We start from the raw sequence: 23487 nt of genomic DNA, 5'->3' as shown, positions 1-23487 counted from the left end.
CACAAACACACACATAAAGCGAGAGACACCGCGGCGCAGTGAGGAATGCAGCGATGAGAGTGTCTAAATGAAAACAGATTGCATGTTTGGACCGCGTGAAGAGACCCACAGATACTTTGGTCAACCTCACTGACCACACTGCCAGAGCACACGTGTCCCATCATGCATCTGGACTGCAGCAATCCTGTCGGGAGCAGGGCGTGAGCGAGTCGAGACTGGGGTTGGTGGAGTGATCCCCTCAGCCAATCCACTGTCAGCAGCTCAAAGATTCTCCAGATTTGTGAATATGAATGCAGCATTGTTAAATACTACTGTAACAGTAACTTTATATGTGCTCCCTTTCTGCATCGCAGTGTTGACCATTTACATTTACAACCAACGTGACCTCCTGGACTTCTGTATTCTAAGAAATAACATTGTGAGACGCTGGAACAATGGCACAGTCTTTCCCGTTCTATTTTCACATAAACAGTACACACACACACACACACACACACACACACACACACAGGAAGGCTAATGGAACATTAGTCTTGTTAAAGCTAACAGTGCGTCTAGTTTTATACCATATCTGAGAGTTACCTGCTAGCACATGGCTCTTATAAACCCTGGTGATAAAATGATATTTATTCCAGATGCACTGGTCTCATTCTGGGCCTCTCTATGGCTCTCCCTTCATCTCGGTATGATACACACACACACACACACACACACCCACCCACACCCTGACTCTCTGCTTGGCCAGAGCTAAACACATGCTTATGACAAGTGCTGGTTGTGGCTACTGCTGATACTATGTGATCATTCAAATCTGTTTCAAGTGCAGCTCTCTTTTGCTAAATCTTGAGATAATTCTGCTGTCAGACGGCTCTTAAAAACATCGTATGCTCTCAGCTCTGCTGGCAATGCGTCCTTACCATTGAAAATAACAAACAAACAAAAAGCAGCCAGCACTGTGGAGGAAAGGTTCCCAGTGGATGCGAAGCCTGAGATCTGTAACTTTCCTTTCAAGTCTTTTCCTTTCTGCAGCAATATGCTGGGCACAGTATAAAGAGGCTCTACCAACAGAAAGGCAAAGCTTATTAAAGAGCTATCTGTAAGATCTGCATAGTTCTCATGTTTTTTAAGGCATTTTTGCAAAACACATCCCAGAGATTACATGTTAACTTGTGCGTGCAGTGGCACGCTGACTGGTCAGCCATGGCATCTGATTGATACGGGACGATTCTGCATATGCAACCTAAGACACTTAGTTGGGGTTGTAAACGGATTGTGATAATCTTAGAACCAGTTGGAACCAATCGGTCCAACAAGGATAAGCCTCTGGGGGCTTTCAGGGGATCCGGTGTGGCTAGTTGATATTCCGGCCAAGACCTTCTTTTATGTGCGCTGTTTATTATTTACGGTCCCATGAGAAACTTGAGATGCAAGACTAGAGTTGGAGTTGGGGGACGACGTGTACGACCGGTTTGTTTCGCAAGTAGCCAGTTCACGAGCTCATTTTAAACCAATAAAAAGCTAGATCATCGTCAGACGACAGCCGGTGGGTTCACAGATTGTGTTTCAGTCAATGCGTTCCACCTCTTTTTCTCTCCACACGGATTGTTCACCTGCGTTCGATCAAAGCCTGCTGAACGTGATTGGTCAACACTACTCAGACTCCAAAATTTTCTGATGCCAAAGTCTTGTCCCGCTGCTCTTTAGAGAGATAATGATTGTGGTAATGGTTGAAAAAAAAGAAAAGATTACACTAATTGTACATCTGGTATTGGAAGTAAATTTCGGTCTTTGCATCAAAGTTGAATATCCACCACTCCAACCTCTCCAAGCCCTTACTTCAGCTGGCACTGAACACTGGCATTGGATGTCAGTTATGAGGTGCAGAATCATTCAATAATTCCTACAGATGTTGGCTGTTTTTTTAGTTGTTTTTTTTACAACAAACCCCCAAAAAACCCTAACAAACGCTACACAATCACTTTCGGTGCAGCAGAAAACCCTGACTTTCATAAAACACTGGAAAGGAATATAGAAAACTGGCAGCAGGCTGCCACTCGGTAATGGTGCCGAGTAGTAAAACAGTCATATATTTATATGAACATTTCACAGGTTATTCAATTTAACAAGTTGGCATTAACATTATATTCTCTTCCCACTTCCTCTCAGGCTCTCTCTCACCTCTTCTCTATCAGTGTCTCTCGCCCACCCTGCGTTCCTCATCTCTTTCTCCTCGCCTCTCCCCTCGTCACCCGTTCTATCTCTCCGTCTATAAAGAGGACGGGAGGCATTCTTTCCGTCGTTTCAGCGGCCGTGTGCCATGATGTCGTCGCCATGGCGACAAGGCAGACGGCATCCAGATACACGCAAACGCACCAGGCACCACTAAGGCACCTCACTCTATCAGAAACACTAATGCCTGGTCTTAGATCACACACACACACACACATGCACACACACACACAAAAGCAGCTTCCTGTGTGTTCTGCGTTATCTCTTTCATGCCGTCGCCCACTACTGCAATCTACTGTGTGTGTGTGTGTTCAAGTGACAGTTGTATGTGTGTGTTCATGACAGCATGTCTTTCTGTAGGTGCGTGTGTGTGCTCATAAGGATGTGCTTATATGTATTTCAGTGTGTATTCAAGGCCTTATACTGTGCATGTATGTGTGTGTGTGTGTGTGTGTGTGTGTGTGTGTGTGTGTGTGTGTGTGTGTGTAAAGTAGATCCAGTCCTGTGTGACATTAGCCAGTCTCCGTCTAAGACAAACACAGCTATTTTGGAAATAATCCCCTCTCTGCTCTCTGGTTCTGACTGAACAAAGCAGCTCTCCATTGTTTTCAGTGACACTGTCTGCTCTGGTTACACAGGAGGCTGCTTGTAGGACGCCAGAGTTTACTCTTTAACCCCTGTAGGACATGGTGCGTGTCAAGCTCGACCTCATTTCTGTGTGGGGTGGTTTCGCTCTACAAGCTGGGCTACAGAGAACCACATGCGGGACTTGTTCAGACTTTGAGGAATGTTTTTGCAAAACTTTCTACACCATCAATTGACCAATTTTTAGAGAAACTGAACGAGTTTTGAGGCGAGTGAAATCAGCAGATTCATGATAATGTGATAATGGTATTCACTGTAATCATGAGTGCTGTGTGCTTTGGTGTAGACTTAATGAGTTCAAAAACAAAGAAACAACACAACTTCAGCCGACTCAAACCCAGGACTGAAATTAACATTAAATATGGAATTATGCAGCAGGTCATGGCGACTGGATCTGCCCTTCTCTGTGCCGTTAGATCTGGACAGATGAGGTCTGAGATGCCTGATGGGAGGATCAAAGAACCTACTATCGTGTGACAAAAGGGAAGCTGTGACTATACTGACAAATGCAGTTAAAGTTCTGAAATACAACCGCAATACATTGTACGTCTTTGTTTTGATTTATTGTCTTGTTTGTTTCTACTTTGCTGAGCCAGTCTGTCAAGCCACGCAATGATTTTGCAGAGCGGTGGTCACGGAGCTCACGACAGATGTGGCTTAAGAGAGGACAGCTGTGGGGAGTGAGGGGTGTGGTCATCTGGATACAAGCTGAGGTTAGATCAGCCTCAGCTGGGTCGCCCGGGGGAAGACATTTAAAACACCTGATGTGAGTTCAACATTGGGGATGTGTGAGGATGACCCACGTACATTATTCAGTCAGCACAGTCTAAGCTTGGTGTACATGCAGCTGATAATAACACCATGTGTTCCACCATCGTACTTAAAGAGTTGAAAATTGAAAAATTGAATTTCAGCAGGGTGGCAAACTCAGCGTAGATTTTCTACATTTATTTGATGGTAGAAGTGCATAAACATGCTGTTCATGCAATCCTGAATCCTGTCCACAGTCCCACTGTTCTGTTTGTCAGAAGGAAAAGACTGTCTGGAATATTTTTGAACAACTGAATTGTAAGGAAAAGTGTGGTTTTAAAGAGAGAAGAGAGCGGAGGAGAGATGAGAGGAACAAGATACAGGAGGGCACAGCTGGCTCTCAGTGGTAGCTCATGCTGCCTGGAGGCACACACATGCAGACACACACACACACACACACACACACACACACACACACACACAAAGGAGTATAGAAAGATGGATGGAAGAAATCTGTGCTGGAAACTTCTTATTTTCAGTCTTTCTCCTAAAACCCTCTCTTTCTTTTCCTTTCTGTTGTTTTTTTAGCCAGATAATCAGGTGGCTGACAGACCTCACACACACACACACACCTCTGTGACTCGTGTTCATGACTGTGCATAATCTACTTGTACGCGGGGATATACAATTAATCCATCTTTAATTCCCCCTTCTGTCTTTGCCTTTCTTTAATTATCTCTCTCTCTTTCTTTGTCCCCATTTCTCTCACTTTTTCTCTGTCTCTCTTACACACACACAAACACACACACACAAACACACACACACATACACACAGCTACTAGTTTAGTTTCTGAGTCTCCAGAGTGGGGCCCTGCAGAGTAGTATTTCTCTCCCAGCTGACAGCTTCTGTCCTGGGGCAGACAGCCAGCGAGCACTGGGGCCCCTATTCTCATCTGCTCCGAACTGACCCCCTCTCTCTCTCTCTCACTCACACACACACACACACACACACACACACACACACACACACACACACACACACACACACACACACACACACACACACACACACACACACACACACACACACACACACACAGCAGTGTGAACTGCTGCTTTGCCTCACAGCTCAAAATATTGAGAAGAGAGAAAGATGAGAGTAAAGTAAGAAACAGAGCAAGAAAGCCTCTCTTTTACGTATCACCCACCCTTTAATACGCACACACTGAAAACACTAAATACCGTATATAAAACATATGTATATATATATATAACCTATATATAAAACCTATATATAATATATAACCTATATACACATGGAGTAAAGAGTATTTTTAAAGTAAGGCTTTCCTCCACTTTGAGTACACACACGCACACACACACACGCACACACACACACACATCTACACACACGCACACACACACACACACACACACACACGCACACACACACACACACACACACACACTTTCTGGTTTATGGCCCTACAAGAGAAAACACAGGGCAATGAATGCACACATCAGAGCAGGTTTTATGAAACATTGGTTAGTGCTGGCCATGTGTGCAGCATCAAAGCAAAGACAGCCAATAAAGCCTTGGTTTATAGTGAACCATTTACTGCAGCTCTCGCTCTCTCTCCTGCGAAAGCGCCAACAAAAAGTTTCACTTCACTGGATTATAACAGAAGTTATTGGAGAAAATGATCGACAGCTACCGCAGTTGTTATGTGCTTTCACAACTTTGAAAGTGCTCTGGAGAACACATCAAAGCGATAATCGTGGCTTGAAAATTTAGAATAATGATACAAATGATTATCAGGAATTACAGTAAAGAATGCCCTCCAGGCTTTTATTCAACGCCAAAAAAACAAAATGTGTTTTCTGATCTGGAAAGTTTACTTGTGTATTTAGACTTTAAGAAAGTGAAAAGTTTCCCGCAGCCTGGACCCGTCTGATGTCCATCATGTCTCCACCACACATGACCAAGCCCCGGACCTGGGGGCCTCAGAACTCACCTTTTTAGAACTGCTTTTAATGTGTGATTAATGTCGTGTGTTTTATATATGATGGGGTTTTAAAAAATTTTTTTTTTTATCATAACTTCTGTCAAATGTCTATAAATGAACTGTGTTACTGTCAGGACGGCAGCCAGGTCCTGATTTGATATAAACTTAGTTTTATCTTTGACTGACACTACTTAGATTAAAATAGCTGACTGTAGAATGTACAATAACACACTGAGAACAGGAGGATTGTTGGCGCGATCTTTTTGAAAGCTGTGTGTGTGTGTGTGCGTGCGCATCTTAAACTGTAGTGGAAGTGGGTCAGAGACACGAGATATGAATGATTTAGTATGGAGGGAGAAGATGGGACGAGAGGCCATCAGAGAGAATCAGAAAAAGCAAAAGAGAGAGAAAGAGAGTGTTCGGAAAATAGGTTGAAGCTGGTGCATAGGATAAGTGTGTGTGTGTGTGTGTGTGTGTGTGTGTGTGTGTGTTTGAGAGGGAAAGAAAAACTCCCCTCAAGGAGCTGTTGTACATCAGAGAGGCTTAAAGAAAGACAGCGAGAAGGCTTACACACACTAACACACACACACACACACACAGAAAAAAAACCCAGCATTGACAGGGAAGGGAATAAAATAACTGGAGGATTTGGAAGGAAAACAAATCAAAGAGACGTGAAGGGGGGCGAGAGGGAGAGGAATGGAGGGGAGGGAGGAAGTCGCGGTGAGGGGAGAGAGACAAAGGCAGTAAGAGGGAGAGAGAGGAGGGCAGGTGGGACTGCTGCATGACAGAATGAGGATCTGTTCTCGACACATTTCCTCTATTTCTCGCTCCCTTTTTTCTCTTAAAAAACACTCTCGCTCCCTCGCCTCTCTCGTTCTCTGATTCTCTCCCACACACACACACACACACACACACTTAAAAACACACACTGTGACTAATAAGAAAGGTGTAAAAATGCATTATCCATGGTCTGCAGGAGCTTGCTCTTTCCATGGGACCACACACACACTTGTGTGGCTAAAGATGCAGCTTTGTCTCACTGAGGTTCTTTACAGTAAATCCATTTCTACGCTGCGCTACAGAGACCAAGACATCTGCTTACAATCTGTCGGCACAAACTCACTCCTGTAACACTAACCAGCCACCGAAACGGACACCTGCGACTCCCAAATGTCTATGAAAGACGATTGTTAAAAACAATTCGTTTGCTTTATTTGACAATGTGAGAGTGACAAATATGTCTCTGGCAATCTCTAGATACTCCCCGTGTTAGAGCGCTGCTCCTCGGCCTGTTGGTCAAAGTGCTCAGTGAATGTTTTAAGTGAATGGAGACAATGGGGATTTAAAAAGCAACTTCAAACTCAGGTAAGACTGTCCAAAGGTTTGCAACGGAATCCCCATTTGTTCTATTGACGGCATCTTGTCGATTGCAGCTTTTCATCCAAATGTAACAGAATTTCAAAAAGGAAATCTGCAAAAGAAAACGCAAATGACCGTGTTTTCATCTACTGCAATGCGAATACGAAATTTGTTTCATGTATTAATTAGAGGAAGGCTACAGTCTCCTCATTGGTCCAAACAGATCTGATGTTTTCGTCTGCTGCTTTTTTTCCCCGTCTCTTCAGTGGAGCTCAGTGGACGTCGAAGTCACATGCTTCCACCAAATTGCACCTCAGCCAGCTGTATTATCAGAACTTTGATGAAACATAATCCATTCCTTGTACGTTTATGTGCTCAGGTTCTCTGTCCGCTGCGTGTATCCTCTGACTTGAATGCCTCGCTGTGAGCCAACTCTCCCATTACGGAGGATGAAGTTTTCAAATGGAAATGCATTGTGTACATTGTAGTTGTGCAGTAATTTATATCTGTGATTATACGGAGCGGTCAGGTTATAAATCGGCGTGTTTCTCTCTCCAGCTGATGTCTTTCTTTCTCTCTCAGAGTAAGTTAAACAAGCCGATCTGTCCCCATTCTTCTGTGCTCCTCATCGGTGTCCTACAGTTGTATTATTTCAGGGATATCGATGTAATTGTTTGGCATCCTTAACGTATAATCAGAGGCTTTGAAAAAAAAAAAGAATCCGTGTTTAGGTTTCTACTTTTTGATAAGTTTCCCCTCTTCATCGCTCCCTCTCCCTCTTTCATTGCCGTTTAATGGTCTGTCTGATGGCCTGGCACTCGCAACCTGTAATCAGCTGAGGACAACAGGCGAGTTCAGGTTTTGCCGCATCCCGTGTTCCTGTGTTTCTTTTTGTTCCGATGAGTTGGGTTCTCCCCGTCTTTCGGTTCATTTTGCTCTTGTTCTTGGCTCCCTGTGCTTGTTTTCAATCCCCTTATTTTTCCTCTTCTTATTAAATGTTCTTAATTAGTGTAATAGAGAGTCCTGCAATACATGAACAGATTACACATAAAATATGGCAATAAGAATAGAAATGATTATAGAGACGAGTCAGCGGCATAAAAAAGGCGACTCTCTTTTCTCTCTGCTGTATATTCAGCTGAAGATCACTGGTTTGCAAGACTTCAGAGACTTTTATTTGAATACAACTTCTTTTATTGCTTCTATTTCCACCGATTCAATCTCTCACAAGGGAGAAGGAAGAATCAAAAAAGGAAAGATGAAGACAGCCAGAGTTGGAGAGAAGAGGGCAAGAAAGGCAAGTACAGAGAGCGCAAGAAAAATGGAGAGAAAAGAGGGAGACGGAGAGCGAGGCGCCCTGATTTGAGCTTGTAAGGCTCGGTGTCAAAGCGGCGTGCCCCTTTTTTGTCAGACTAAACCCTCAACATGTCTGTCATACACACTCAACGCACAACCACACACACACAGGCTTGCTTTGGCACACTGTGGATTAATCTCATTTCAAAGTGCTTGCCTCTGGTGCGCTGCCATAAGCATGTGTACATGCATTTGTGTGGGAGGATGTATTTTGAATGTGTGTGTGCATGTGTGTGTGCGTACACGGCTCCAAATGTTCCTCTGTGAGAGAAAGCATCTAAGCAGTCATGCTGTCTCATCTGGTTTTGTAAGTGACTCTGTGTGCATGTGTGTGTCAACATGCACTTCTTACTGTATGTTAGTGATGGGATAGCTGCCATGTGTGTGTGTGTCTTTTACACGTGCAGTCGTACTGTTGGTGACCATCGATTAGTTTCAGTATGTAGTGACAACAGTGACGACAGTGAGAGATACGGTCCTGCCAGACAGTCAAAAATCAGAGGGTAATTGCATTTCCAGACAGAAAGAGGCAGAAGAGATGCAAAGAGTAAGATGAAAAAAGGAGGTAAAAGGAGGGACGGCAGGAATGAAGGGAGGGATGGCGGAAGGGGTGCAGGGAGAGGTTTGAGGGTTATACGGAGGCTGGGTGGGAGATAAAACAAAGAACAGCGCAGCAAAGGAGAAATAAATTGAATTTATAGTGTTCACCTTGCGGTATCAGCCAAGGCTCTCGCTGCAGGAGGCTGAAGACAGCGCAGCTACTTGGTGTTCCTACAGACTCTCCTTGTAGTATGACTGTACATGCGGTGCAGAAACAGGGTGTTTGTGTGTACACAGACTTAAAGTGTCCTCATTCTAGATGCTAAATGCTTCTTTTGGGCAAAAAGAACATCCCGTTCCAGTACATCTGAATAGATTTTTGGCATTTTCAATGAATCACAAGCCAGTACCTGATTCGTCACAGTCTGAGGCGGCCTCCCCCACACAGAGATTCCAACTAAAATATCATATTTTATTTCCCTACTGAAGCAAACAAAAGTAATGGGACTCGCTTTGTTCCCCGTCGCTGGAAGCCTCGACCATTTGCATTGCCAATACAATTGTCAAGTGCATCGCCGGGCCTTCATTCTCCACAGCAGGGTCTTTTCATTGTGACGCTTCTGTGTTTTCTTTGGTCACGAATGGCCTTTTTAAAGCAGCGTTAACGTTACAATCTCCCCAACAACCTTGCAAAATAAACAGAAATCAGCGTCACAGCAACAATGAGCAGTAAATGAGTGCGTAGTGTGCAGAACACTGCGTGAATGCAGAGGGGGGGGGGCATAAGTGGTTATACATTGAATATGTATCGCAGTCTGAAAGATTGATGGATGAGCGGAAGGAGCGAGCGGGACGGGAGAGGAGGTAATATAATTTCTTCGGGATATCACGCAGATGCGTTGGCTCCACTCAGTTGTTGTTGGACAGCTGTCTTTCTCCTCTTTGCTTTCAGTCCTTTTCTCTCTGTGTGGAAGTTTGAGTCTGTTCCACAGCGAGGAGGCCAGAGCACGTGTCCGGCTGCTTTGTACAGTCGACACGCTGCAACAATAAATCTACCAAAACTGGTTTACAATTGAAAGGAATTTAATCCCACTGATGCAAGTACGATTACAGTTTCACAATGGAGTAAATTACTCCCAAGAAATATTACAATATTAACCCACTTTGGAAAAAACTACCTCTGGTCCCAGGACACAGCCGTCCCAGGCAACCACACGCTAAAAAGAGGCAGAAAAACACTTTCTATCTCCCGCCCTCACATCCGTTCGCAACTCCTCCCCTTCCGTTTATCCCAATTCCTATTAGCTAACTTCCCTGTGCACTTCTGTAAACGCCTGTCTTCATGACTCGCTTTCCCTGAGCTCCTAACACATTCAAATACTGTCAGTTATTGTTTAATCCCTCTATAATAATCCTTCAGTATAAACGTTAAACTTCTGCAACTTTGGCAAAAGCTTCATGTCTCAAATTCTACTTCCAGCTGCTTATCCTAAAACACTTTATGCTTATCTTAATTATGCATTTCCAAAACACTTATGATTATGACTAATTATGAATTATTAAACACTTTTATTATATCTACTGAACACAGTTCTTTGCTCAAATTTCTTACATCTGCCATCAAAACATTTCTGCTTCTTTTCTTTCATTTTATTATCCTCCTCCTCCTCCTCCTCCTCCTGCCCCCCCCCCTCCCCCCCAAAAACAGATTTATAACTCTTGCCCTGACCTCTTTACTCTCTTTTCTTCTCCTCGTTTTGTCACTTTTGCACTCTTGTCTTCTCGTTTTGTGCCGTCTCATATAAATGTAAGACTATTAAAAGTGGAACTACATCTAACGTCACCAATAATTAGTTCAACTTCTGTAATATTTGAAGATATCTCCCCAACTTTGACACATTTATAGCCAATCTTGCCCTGAACTGCATGCGTCTTTAAGAAAAAGCTACATGACACGGTTACGAACTACTATTTGGGAAAAGCTGCTGCAACCACGAGCTTCCAACTGCTCTCGATGTTTCGAACATGTTCAGTGATGTAATGTTTTTAAGCAATCATCACCAAAGCTGAGGTCTAATGCTTGATGGTGCTGTTCAGATTGAAAAGCCATTTCAGGCAGACCTGCATCCCAAAGTTTAAGAAAGCTCTGTTCTCTAAAAAATACTCCCCAAAAGCCGAAGAAAATCTGCTGTATGCAAGTCTTAAATTCACCTGTACCGGAGAGACATGCATGTGTGTGCTGTGAGGAGAGAGAGAGAGAGAGAGAGAGAGAGAGAGAGAGAGAGAGAGAGAGAGAGAGAGAGAGAGAGAGAGAGAGGAAGAGATGTGTGTAAAAAGTCAGTAGAGCAGGACAGCACAGAGTAAAATAGGCTTTAATTCAACCAGATTGGGATTTCAGACCCGTTACCCCGCTGTTACACACACCAGTGTCAGCACATTCCTCCAGCTGGCGGTGCGCACACACACACACACACACACACACACACACACACACACACACCTGCATGCTCCAAACACATGACAACACACATGACCGCAAGACCACATAAGGCTGGGAAGGAAAGGAGCATGTGCATATTTAACGTACATCACAAAGAAAACATGTCTCTGTGTGTTTTACGAGTGTGTGTGTGTGTACATGGGAAGGTCGCTGCACATAATTTATCAGCGGGAAACATGCATGTTGGCGCCCAGCAGGGCAGATGTGTGTGTCCGTGTGTAGTTTGTGTATATTCTGTCCCTGGATTTAATGTATATTTTAGTGTGTGTGTGTGTGTGTGTGTGTGTGTGTGTGTGTGTGTGTGTGTGTCCATGCAGGAGTATTTACAGGCTATCGGTGCGTATTTACATGTTTGTAGTTTTATGTGCATATTAAATGTAAGAATGTTGATTCTTCATTTCTGTACGAATACTACAGTGTGTTCCTGGGCTCACACACACACACACACAGAAACACACAGAAACACACAAATATGCATCAGGGACTCAAGGTTAGCAGAGTGTTGGAGTAAAGAAGACATATACAACCAGCTGGTGAAAACTACGGAACAAAGATAGATAGACTGTACACTGTGTGTGTGAGTGTGTGTGTGTACAAAGCAATGAGAGAAGGAAAGGAAGGAAACGGAGAGGGCGAGAAAGCATTCCAGCTGTATTTGCTACATATTTCTTCATGGGAGTGAGAGTGTGAATGTGTGTTAATATATTCCATGTCCATCCAAAGAAACATGGCGTGTCATATATCATGTCTTACAGTAACATTAAACCTCACACCGATGTATAACTGGGCAACGAGTCAGACATCAAACCTGGAAGAGTTACGGCAGCCTGCGTGTGCAGAGACAGTTTCATGTGCAATACACTGAGATATATGACACGCAGAACGCAGCCACCTTAAACATCTCATGTTTTACATGTGAGGGGAAAGCCAGAAGCAAATGACGTATTTGCTGACCAAACCCTAATGTCTTGTGAAAAATATGAGCGGTGGCGTCATGCACATTACTCACAAGCAAGACATCTAGCAGCTACCTGAAAAAACTCCTCGCCGAGAGAGAGCAGACACAACAATACGCAACATCCCAAATATGCGCGAAGAACATCTTACTGCAGTCTGAAAAATATCATGTATTATGCAAAGGAAGTAAGTTGTCAAAAATCCTATGAATGCAACAATGCTGTATAAGCATCTGCAGGGTGTTCTGGGTAAGAAAACTGGAGCTAATTTTGATCATAAAACCAGCAGTACACAGACGAAAACAGTAGAAAGTCAAACTTTGGCTGCTGGCCAACAATAAATAAATAATATCTCCCAATTTATGTGCAATTATGCGATAGAAATGTATAATTTCACAGGTCAGTAAAACCTCCGACAAAATAAACAACATTAATGGTACGAGTGCCTTGTGAAAGAGGGACTTGTGCAGCCGCAGCAGCATTAAAAGCTGCCTTTTCTACTTCATTTAGCCACTTCCCGCTTCTATGTAGAAGTGCTGTGTTAAGAACTAAACAACTAAATGTCAAATAAATAACCTGCAATCACATGGCGAACGCACACGTCATGAAAATGGATGGAACAGATGAAGTGCCCGCCGCGTATCTACACAAACACCAGAGACGATCGGCAGAGTAAATATTTGGTCTCTCTCTGGACAGTAGGTTTGATCTCTGTATGGAAACACACGGTCACACCGCATTTCATAGTTGGGTAGTGACGCTAACCACAACGGATTTACACACACACACACACACACACACACACACACACACACACACACACACACACACACACACACACACGAGCATATTGGGACAGCGAAGTTAAATGATAGCTCAGATTGAAACATTCCCACTGGAGTCTGGTAAATCTAATTATATATCTATGTGTGTGTGTGTGTGTGTGTGTGTGTGTGTGTGTGTGTATATGAGTGTCTGTGTGTGTGCGTGAAGAAGGATGCATGTGTGCGCCGGTTACATAAATATTCATCTTGACGCCTATATTTTCTTAAAAGGAAAGCTGGACCAGTCAGACGTCAATAAATCAATCATGGCGTGCATGCACACGTGCGCACTCGCACATGCAAATTCACGTACGAAAACAAGGCCTCGCGTTCTGACGCGCTGATGCTTGTAATAATCACACGGGTCGTTACTGCGGCGATAAAACGGCCTATAACCTGCTCACCTGGCCTGTGAATGGATGTGCTGCTCGACACACACACACACACACACACACGCACACACACACACACACACACACACACACACACATTCTGTGTCTCTCTCTCAAAAGCAAAGAAATGCATCGTTGGTAGAAAACGTCGAGGACGGAGGAGGGCAGGAAAGCTAAATCACAGAGCATGCCCTCATTTTCCCATCATGCCACAGTAAAAGATAGTCCCACAGCGTGTATAAACGGGCAGGAGACGCTAACACGGACATTCTCCTTGGCTTCTATTCAGCCCAAAGCGTCGTTCCACTCAATTAGACCTCGTTGTAAGGTCTCAGTGAGGATGTAAAACAGCAGAAAATACAGGGAACCTTCGGACTGCTGGACTCCTCCAAGTGCAAACCCATCTATTAAAATTACATTAAGATATACACCGAGTTACAGCGTCTGCATGAGTGTGTGCGTGCGTCTGTGGCTGTAATCAATCACATGAAGGGCTCGACAGCGGTACATGGTCATTGCATTAACACACTACTGACTGCTATGGCTTTAAAGTGGTGAGCGAAAGAGGGAGGAGATAGTAGAAAGAAGAGAGAGAGAGAGAGAGAGAGAGAGAGAGAGAGAGCGAGAGAGGTAAAGACAGGAAGAGGAAAGAGGGAGCTGACGAGGTGTCGGTTGAAGATCACGTCAATGTGACCAGCGACCACCTTCCTGGAACACTGAGGCAACATGGGAGAGTACTGGAGATATCTTAAGAGTTGCTCATTTTGAAGTTGAAGTTCAGACTTGATTCTGTATATGTTGACTGATATGCCAGCTGGTTAAGACAGTGAGGCTGAAACAATACAGGGAAGTAGAAACATTGTAAAAGTTGTTGTTTCACATTTCATTTTTTTTGTGTCGGTCAGTTGGCCCAGACTGAAATATCTCAACAACTATTGGATGGATTGCCATGAAACTGAGTAGAGATGTTCATCGCGCCCAGAGGATGACTCGTACTGACTCGATCCCCTAACGTTCCCGACATTTTTTGTTGTTTCACGGAATATCTCAACGAACATCGGATGGATTGCCATTCAATGTCGTACACATACCCGCGTACAGAGCCGTTTATTTTCATATCACACGAGTGTTTTAAATCAAACACACCTCTGGGGAAAAAAAAGCGGTGTGTTTGTGTCTTTGGAAACATGACAAATGACGTAGGTGTCGCTGCGCCCGTCAGCTGTTAAACATGTTAACATAAATAGAAGCAATGAAATGTGTGTGTCTTACTTCATCTCCAGGACCTCCTCCAGGTGCTTCCGCCTCTCGGCCCGCAGGGCGGTCAGGTGACCTTCCTTCTCGGACAGCGAGAGCTGAGTTGACGACAGCTTGGCCTTCATCACCTCCAGTTCCTGTTTCACCCTCTCCATGGCAACCAGCAGATCCTCCAACTGACACAGACACACACACACACAGTAAGGAATTTTAAACATGTCTTCTACTTTTTCCAACACTTCTCTCTCAATACTTTTTCATTCGCTATTGCCTTCAACAGAAATCAGCGTTAATGTGTATGTGTTGTTTCTTCTTCTCTCCGTCTGTCTGTGCATCTGACAGCTACTCTGCTTTTGAAATTATTGAATCATTTCTCTGTTATTACACGAGATGCTCGATTGCAGAACATCAAACGTGTTCTCTTTTCTCTCTGCATGTTGTTTCTCATTCTCTTCTCTTACAGACTTGATCTATGTCTCTCTCTCTGGGTGTATATCAGATTGTCAGTTTAGTGTCTGTGAGGTCGAGGTGACGAGGTCACTGAATGTCTCACAGCGTGGAGACGACCTGGCCTGCCACCAGTAGAGCGCACACACACACCTACACACACACTCTCTTTTCTTTCTCCTCTTTCTCCTCGGCTACAGTAGGGTGGAGCTCACATTTTTCTCTGTTGCTGTCTCAACTCATATTGTTATACATTTCCAATTGTATTTTTAAATCCTTTCAGAATAAGAGCATAGGGCTGACGAGAGATGGAGAATGAGTATGAGAACGAAATAGAGTCAAATAACGTGTCATTTTTGATGAATGAATGAATAAATGAGCAAACAAATCAATGAAGAAACTTTTTGTGCACTTTCCACAATAACCGTACCAGTTTACTGGCCAACACGTAAAAAGTAACAGCGGCAGTAAATGCTGATTTGTGTCCCATGCCGCCGTTCATTAAAAATGAAAATGTGAAAAATGTGTGGAATGAAAAAAACCCGCTGAATAGTAAAGACATGAATGAATGGTGAAAAACGCACAGTGAAGGATTGTTTTGTTACCTTTGACCACCTAAAGCCGGCTGTGGTGAACTCATGCATTGGAATGTGAGAGAGCTGCATACAAAAAGAGCAGAGAGAGAGAGAGAGAGCGAGAGAGAGAGAGAGAGAGAGAGAGAGAGAAGAGACAGGGAAGGGGAACGGGGGTGAGGGAGGAGAAAAAAGGGATACAAAATGGGGGAAAGAGAGAGTATGAGAGAAATATAAGAGACGGGGGGGAAAGAGAACGAGTGCAGAAAATGAGAAAGAGCAAAGGCAGAGTGAAGGAGGGACAAAGGGTATGAAAGTAGGAGAGACATGTAATAGAGGACAAAATAACAAGGCAGATAGGGCATAAAGGAAGGTGATAAGGATATATGATTAAAACAAACACGCAGGGAGGAAAAGCAGAGAAGAGGACAAAGAGAAAAGTTGTAAGGGTGCTCAAGTGACGAGACGAGATAGCGAAAGCGAAGTCGAACAAATGCTAAGCACATGAAAGAGAGAGAGATAAGCAGATAAAGAAAGTGCAGACAGCGCAAAAATGCTGAACAGTCAGAAACATGGGCAGCGTTAAAAAATGCAATTCAGACAAGACATGAGGAGAGGAGAGGAGGGAACAGATGACTCAAATAAGGACAGGGAAAGGAAGGAAGGAAAGAAAGAAAGGAGGACAACGGAGGAGAGAACGGCCTTTGGCCGACATCAGAGAAGTAGAGATTGAAGCGATGGAGGGATACAGGGAGGGGTGAGGAGTGACAAGGCCCGGCTGGAAAAGAAGGAGCTGGAGGGGAGGAGGACAGCAACCCCTTCAGTCTTCTGAATGCGTTTGTGCGCGATTGTGATTTAAACTTTAATTGAAGCAGAAGACAGAAAGCCGAAGGTGCATCGAGTTCAAAGAATTCCAATTGTCTGGTTAATGAAACATGGAAAGCTGGAGAAGAGGACGTCTGTCTTTACTTTGGTCTCTGAAGAGACAGATGGAGCGTGTCATACTGTTGACTCATTTCTCTGTCACACACACACACACACACACACACACACACACACCTTTCTACACCGATCACACACACGGTAGTGACTCACGTCTAGCAGAAAAGGTTTAGTGTATTTTCATGTGGTCGTGGTCAACCGATTTTGCCGGGAAAACCCGATCCATCGGACAGTCCCTCACACACACACACACACACACACACAGATTGCCAATACACGGCTGCATATTAAAGGTGTGTGTGTGTGTGTGTGTGCCAACGCTATAATAAGCAATGTGTGTGCCTTTGAACGGGCCGTCCTCATTAAGGGAGGAAATGGTCCCTCCCCCTGTCATCGTTTTATAAATGATCATGTGAAAGAGAAATTGCAGTGACGCAGTCTTAAAACGGGAACACAAAAATATTTATTTCCAATTTGCTCATGTATATGGAGACACGTTTCCAGTTAGAAAACCAATGTCGCGTCCATCTGGCTCCTGCTGAATGCGATGTTGTGCTGCGCCGGTGCGCTGTTTAAATAGCAGTTCGCACTTCTTTCCGCCATGTTTGTGTGTGTGTGTGTGTGTGTGTTTTGAGAGGGATATGCGTATGCATGTGGAACGCCGTCTTGTGTATTACTATCCTGTCTGTTGGTACCACGTGCACGCGTGTGCATGTGCGTTTGCGCTGAAAGGCTGAGTTACTGTTGTTGATGTTGGGTGAGGACTGCGCTGAGTGTTTGGCTGCCATCTGCACTCGTCCACCACACGCTGACGTTTCTACTCCTTCCTCCTCCGCCAAAGCATGTGAACACGAGGACGCTCTCCAGCACCCTGCCCCGGCCTAAACGGTTAAAGCTGCCACTTTATCGTTTAGAAGTATTTCAATATAACGCTGGCAAATTAACTTTGAAACCGTGGCACAATTACTGTGCAAATGAAGAAACAGGCAACTTTAGCTGTTTCTTTTCCTTGTTCCGATCGTTGCTATTGTGAAATAGGCCTCCGGCCTGTTTGATCTTCTCTGCAGCTGTGTCTTTGTTTTGTGGAATTGTAATTTACCCATAGTTCACTACTGGATATCAGACTAAAAGTCCCTTTGGCGCATTTCTGTTTACCTTCCCACTGGGTCTGAAGAACCACGAGTATTAGGCAAATTAGTCTGATAATGGATTCAAAAAATGATGGCAGCAGTATTTTCGATGCAATTTTTACACAAGAGGAAACAACAACACTGACTCATCATGTTGTTCTTTCTAGTTACAGGGGATGTAATGAAATTATGCAAAGGAGACCTGCAGAGGTGGAAAAGGAGACTGCTCGTCTCTAATCCAATCTTCCGACGCTTTCACGGTTGTCTATTTCTGCTTTAATAGGCTACGTAACAATAATGTAACAAAAAGCCCAATCAAGAGTAATCTTGAAGCCGAACCACATAACTGACATATTGTTTTGTTGAATTTGATTAACTATATATATATGTGCAGAGAAATGCATGTGACTCTGGATGTTTTTCGTGAAAAGATGTGTTTTTCACCGACCTAATGATGCCACACACACATATCCTCTAGCTGCTTAACTTCAAACCCATCAGTTCAGCTGCATCCAATTCCCAGGGTCAAATATCCACCTCCAAAATGCTATTTCTTTTTGGTTGCATCATTACCTCAAAAGAGAAATCCAAGCAGTCGTTTGCATCATTTTAAACGCGATATCCTGCAGCACCTTTGAAACTTGGGGATCTTGACTGGAATTTGAAATAAAGTTCTGTGAGTTTGAACGGCACAGGTTCGCACGTGGAGCTGAAGACGATACACATGTTACTTACACCGTTGCTAAGAGAGCATAACGAACTACTTTTCCTCCATCTGTCCATCATTCTTCTTACACCCATCTGCTTCTCTTTGCTCGAGGTCGGTCTTTCCAACATCTGTCTATCTGGAACTCATTCTGCTGTGGCACCCATGGACATTAACCATGGCTGAGGGTGTCAGCAGTAAAACGTGTGTTTGCATGCCTGTCTTTATGTGTCCGTCCAGAAGCAGCCTGGTAAGTAAAGGCCAGACAGGACGGCCAACATTTAGAGGCAGCAATAACAATGGAGTCCTGCCATTTTGCCAACAGCTACAGCGGGCCGTGTTTTCTCAGGGCAGTTTTCATCCTGACAGCCCACGCTGTTTTTCCCCCACTTGTCAAAACCCATCCAGGCTCTGAGGAACATTTCCCATCTCTATGGCCTCGTTAAGTCAGTGGTACCCAGGGGAGCGACACACACACACACTCACACACACACACACACACTGGTCTGAGGTTGAGTCCACTAAACCCTTCCCTTCTGAGCCTCCCTTAACACCACTATGAGCTTTCCTACTGTCTCAACATAGATAAAACAGATGACCAATTGGAGAGGTCGGGCTTGCGCTCCATTTAGGAAATAGCTGTTTGTGAGCTCTGGCTGAAGCAGACAAAATACAAGCTGTTCTTAAAATAGGGATGTATTTACCTCTCCTCCAAATGAGGAGTGACTGGGCAAACACACGCACACACACACACACACACACACTCAGCCACACCTGAATGAGCTCAGTTGGCACAGGGCATGTGTGTTGCCGCTGCCATTCGCCACTATTGGAATAGCAATGTTTAGCTATGTCAGAAAGAGTTTCTATGTTGCCCAAAGATGTTTGTCTGTGTGTGTGTGTTATTTTATGCATCGCCAAATGTCCCAGAGAGACAGACACGTGAAGGAAATCCCTCAGAAGTCAGGACATTTGTGTGGACTACGAGAGCCAAACAAGTCACTGATAGGGGTTGAGTTTGAGGAAAGGGCGGGCGCACACATTTACTGGTTGTGGGTAAGGACTCTCCTAGGACATGCAGCAACACACAAGCGTGTGAGAGAGACGGTTACCTGATTGTCGGAGTGTGTGCGGGCCTGCTCCTCCTGGGCGAGCACCACCTCCCTCTCCGCGGTGATCTGAACGCTTTCCCTCAGCGCCTCCTCCAGCTCCTCAATGCGCTCCTCCTTCTGACGGAGGGAGTCCTGCAGACATGACGAGATGTACTAAGGTCAGCATGTTATGATAGCAATTGAATTACTTTGCAGGTATTTCGGGGATAAAGCAAAGTGTTGGGACAAATGGAACCTTGTTATTACAATTCAGGAGAACATTAATGTCAACATTTAATGCATCCAAAAGTCCCAAATGTCTCTACAAACTGTCATGGCAGTCCTTCTAATAGCTGTTGAGATATTTCAGCTTGGACTGAAGTGGTGGACGTCCACGATCCGTCCCCAGAGCTGCTAACACGGCCAAAAGCATCCGACGGTTCCAGCTTCTCAAATGTCAGGATTTGTTTGCTTTACATCATTGAGAAGTCATTATCTTTGGACTGTTTGGTTTGATAAAACAAGCTATTTAGTTCTGGGAAATTACCATTTTTCACTGTTGTTCTGACATTTCATCGAGCAGGCATGATCGTTAATTGTAGCCCTAGATACTTTTAATAAACAATATCTCATTTCATGGGATCTAATCATGTTTTTTTAGGGAAGCTTTAAATTGAAGACTACACTAGCCAGAACATGAACTGACTCGCATGCAGTAAACTTTTGATCTGAAATCCTTCATATCTGACTGGATTAAATCAGTTTCCTGTAACAGCAGCTTTCCCTGTCAAACCCTGGTTAACATGTCCAAAAAGGTTAAAACCTTGGACACTCCTCATTCCAGTTTATTGCTCTCAGCGAACTGGAATAAGCTGTGAAAGACTCACAAATTAGACAGGTCTGATCTCCATCTGCCTCAGAGGACTCAGGACGCTGTTTCTAAGTAAAATGACGACATGAATTCCCCATACAGAGCAATTTGGTTTTCTCTTGCCAGGCCTCCCAGTTAAATTAGAGTTGGATGAATACCTGATGGAGACAGAGCAGCAGAGAGAGGATGAGGCATTTACAGTGGCGATGAACAGACCTCCAGGACATCGCCAACACATGTGCTGTGAATCTGAATCCTGCTCCAGATCCAACATTACTTGGTCTCTAACTATGCAGACTGAGACGGTTCTTAATTAGATTAAGTCCTCTTACTGTATTCAATTCAATTTACGGTCTGAATTACACTCACACATTCCATTTACAGTCTTCAGTGCTGGTTAAACAACGCAGAATGGCTTATAATTGACACACACACACACACACACACTAGTTGCGGTTGTCACCGCTGCGGTCCCATAAGTCTGAGTGACTCACATAGCTATCAGATCATCTCCGAACCACATGCACACACAGAGATGACAGCTTCCAAACTCCTTAAACCAAAGAGCAGTCATAGCTTGAGGGCTCTTATTCGCACAAACAGACACCCACACACAAACCCACACACAGAAAAGAGTGTTTTCATCTGCCTCTAATCAGAGAAGCCGCTGAGGTTAACGATTACTGGAAGAGGAGATGGAGGAGGTGGCCGAGGATGGACGAGGAAAACAAAAACAAAATGTCACAGTCATCACCACACACATGGCTGCTCATCTTGTGGTCGCTTGACACCTCAGCAGACAATTAGGAGACTCTCTCACACCACAGGAAGCGTTTAGAACCCACAGCATTCACTACATAGTTTAGTGCTTGCGTCCCTTATTCCCCCTCTAAATCACCTCTCTTCCTCACCTCCTTCCTCCCCTTCCCTTCTCTGACCATTTTTTTTCGTTTCCTCTTTTCCTCTCCATCTTCCATCTGCTCTCCCTGTCAATCACCTTCTTCAGTTACCCCCTCGAATGCTCTCCCTGAGCGAGAGCTGCATCGTGTGTGTGTGTGTGTGTGTGCGTGTGTGTGTGTGTGTGCGTGTGAGAGAGAGCGTGTGTTTGACATTGCCTCAGGCTGCTCGCTGTCACAATTGTCACCTTGTGATGAAGCATTGTTGTGATCGCAGAAAATATTCAAGGTAGGACGGAGAGAAACTTTTTCCGTCTCACTTTTTCAGCCTCTTTCCCCGTCACTCTCCTTTAACTCCCAGCTTGCTCGATCTTTTCCTCCCTCCGTACCTGTATCTGCTGGGAGCTTTCGTTCAGATTGTCCTCTCTCTTCTTGGCGTCGTCCATCAGCTGGGCGGTCCGGCTCTTCTCCTGCTGCTCCTTGTGTTTCAGGTTGGCCACCTTCTTCGACTGGTCCTTCATCTGTCTGCACACACACACACACACACACAGACACACAAAAATACAACGTCAAAGTCAATGCATCATCTATATGCAGTAGTTTTGAAAGGGAATATTTCCATACTTTTGTTACAGACTAGATTTCTGTATGTCTGGGTAATAGTTTTGTGCATCAAATGTTGTTTATGTCCCCATGAATTAGCCCGTCTTCATTTAGCCACAGTGCTAAATGAACTGGAGAAGCCATGAGAAGTAGCGGTTTTAACAGCGCTAAACACCATCTCTGACTTCAAAGATCCGCCACACAGACCCGTCATGTGTGCAACAAGCAAACTGACCTGCATTAATAATGCTGGCAGCCAGGTCACACGAGTGCAGCTGATAGTTCAAATGCTAAGTTGAACCGTGTCCCACCAAAACGTAGTCAGGACCCTCTGTCTGTCACCGCCATTACGATGAAACGGCAAGACACTCTGATGAACTATTCCGTGCAATACAATGGCGTAATGAAATCCCTTAGGGCCAATATAATGCGAAGCTCAGTAAAGGAATTCAATAAAAAGACATGAATGGACGACTAGATGACATTTAAGATTTTTCCACGGTGGGAAGTATGAAGGTCTTTTCACGGAGGGATTACAGGGTGTCGGGAAGCAGAGTCTAAATCATCGTCTGGGGACGGAGGGAGAGATTCCAAGTGGGAGCAGCAGGGCTGGGAGATGGAGAAAGGGTTTAATCCCTGTTTAAGCTGTCTGGAAGCCCTTGTGGGTCTGTCACAGACCTATCAGCTATCACAGCAGCTTGACTTGATCAGGACCTTTCACACACACACACACACACACACACACACACAGATGTGGACTAACCCAAGCCAATGCCAGCACGGTTTATCAAAGTCTTCTGAATCATGACACAGTGAAAGATAAGTCAAACACAAAGGATAAACACGTAAGCATGCACACATACCGGCACTTGTAAGACAAAACAAAACTGCTGACTCACACTAGAAACTCAACCAAATTCTCACTCTTTTCCGTGAAATTCTGCGTTCTTTAAATGCCTGCTCGGCACAAATGTTTATGCATGTGTGCGCGCGATCCTGTTAGCATAACTTTTTACAGGCTCGGCGATAAATCCATTTTCTTCACTTCACCGTTGCTGCTGCTGCAGCTGCCAGTACAAAGGTCTGACCTCCAGTGATGGGAATCCACAGCAAACTCTGTCACACCAGCAGCAGAGCATGTGCACGCATGGGAAATCATTTTTTACGAGCCGCACTCGGCACATTTTGTTTCCTAAGGTGTAAACAGGTTCCAGTCGTCGACATGACCTCTGACCTTTGCCCGTGCACCACAAAGCTCCGTATTTAAATCCGTGCATCTCCTGGAGATGTCAAAGCATGCTGTTGCATTTGTTTTATGTTCACTGCTTTACTCCTTTGAGTGCAATCTTCTGTCTGAAGTCATAAGAATATAATGTGTATTTGTTTACATCTAGAGGGATATACATATTCCA

General features: G+C 44.4%; 1 protein-coding gene across 5 annotated transcripts in view; it reads right to left on the bottom strand.

The window, feature by feature from the left end:
• Nucleotides 1-23487, bottom strand: part of LOC306796152 (ELKS/Rab6-interacting/CAST family member 1-like) — a gene marked incomplete at its 3' end in the record, with an annotated part of 90811 nt that overhangs the window by 22274 nt on the left and 45050 nt on the right. For all 5 annotated transcript variants that reach the window (XM_079294932.1, XM_079294934.1, XM_079294935.1 and 2 more), the window contains 3 exons: nucleotides 21862-21997; nucleotides 19727-19858; nucleotides 14833-14993 (listed from right to left, as the gene is read on the bottom strand). In XM_079294932.1, coding sequence (XP_079151058.1) covers nucleotides 14833-14993; nucleotides 19727-19858; nucleotides 21862-21997 — 429 coding nt within the window. The remainder of the gene's footprint in view (nucleotides 1-14832; nucleotides 14994-19726; nucleotides 19859-21861; nucleotides 21998-23487) is intronic.

The sequence above is a fragment of the Melanostigma gelatinosum genome (genome assembly GCF_949748355.1).
Source record: "Melanostigma gelatinosum genome assembly, chromosome: 22".
NCBI lineage: Eukaryota > Metazoa > Chordata > Actinopteri > Perciformes > Zoarcidae > Melanostigma > Melanostigma gelatinosum.
The sequence above is the reverse complement of the archived record's forward strand: the minus strand, read 5'-3'. Positions and strand labels throughout refer to the sequence as shown.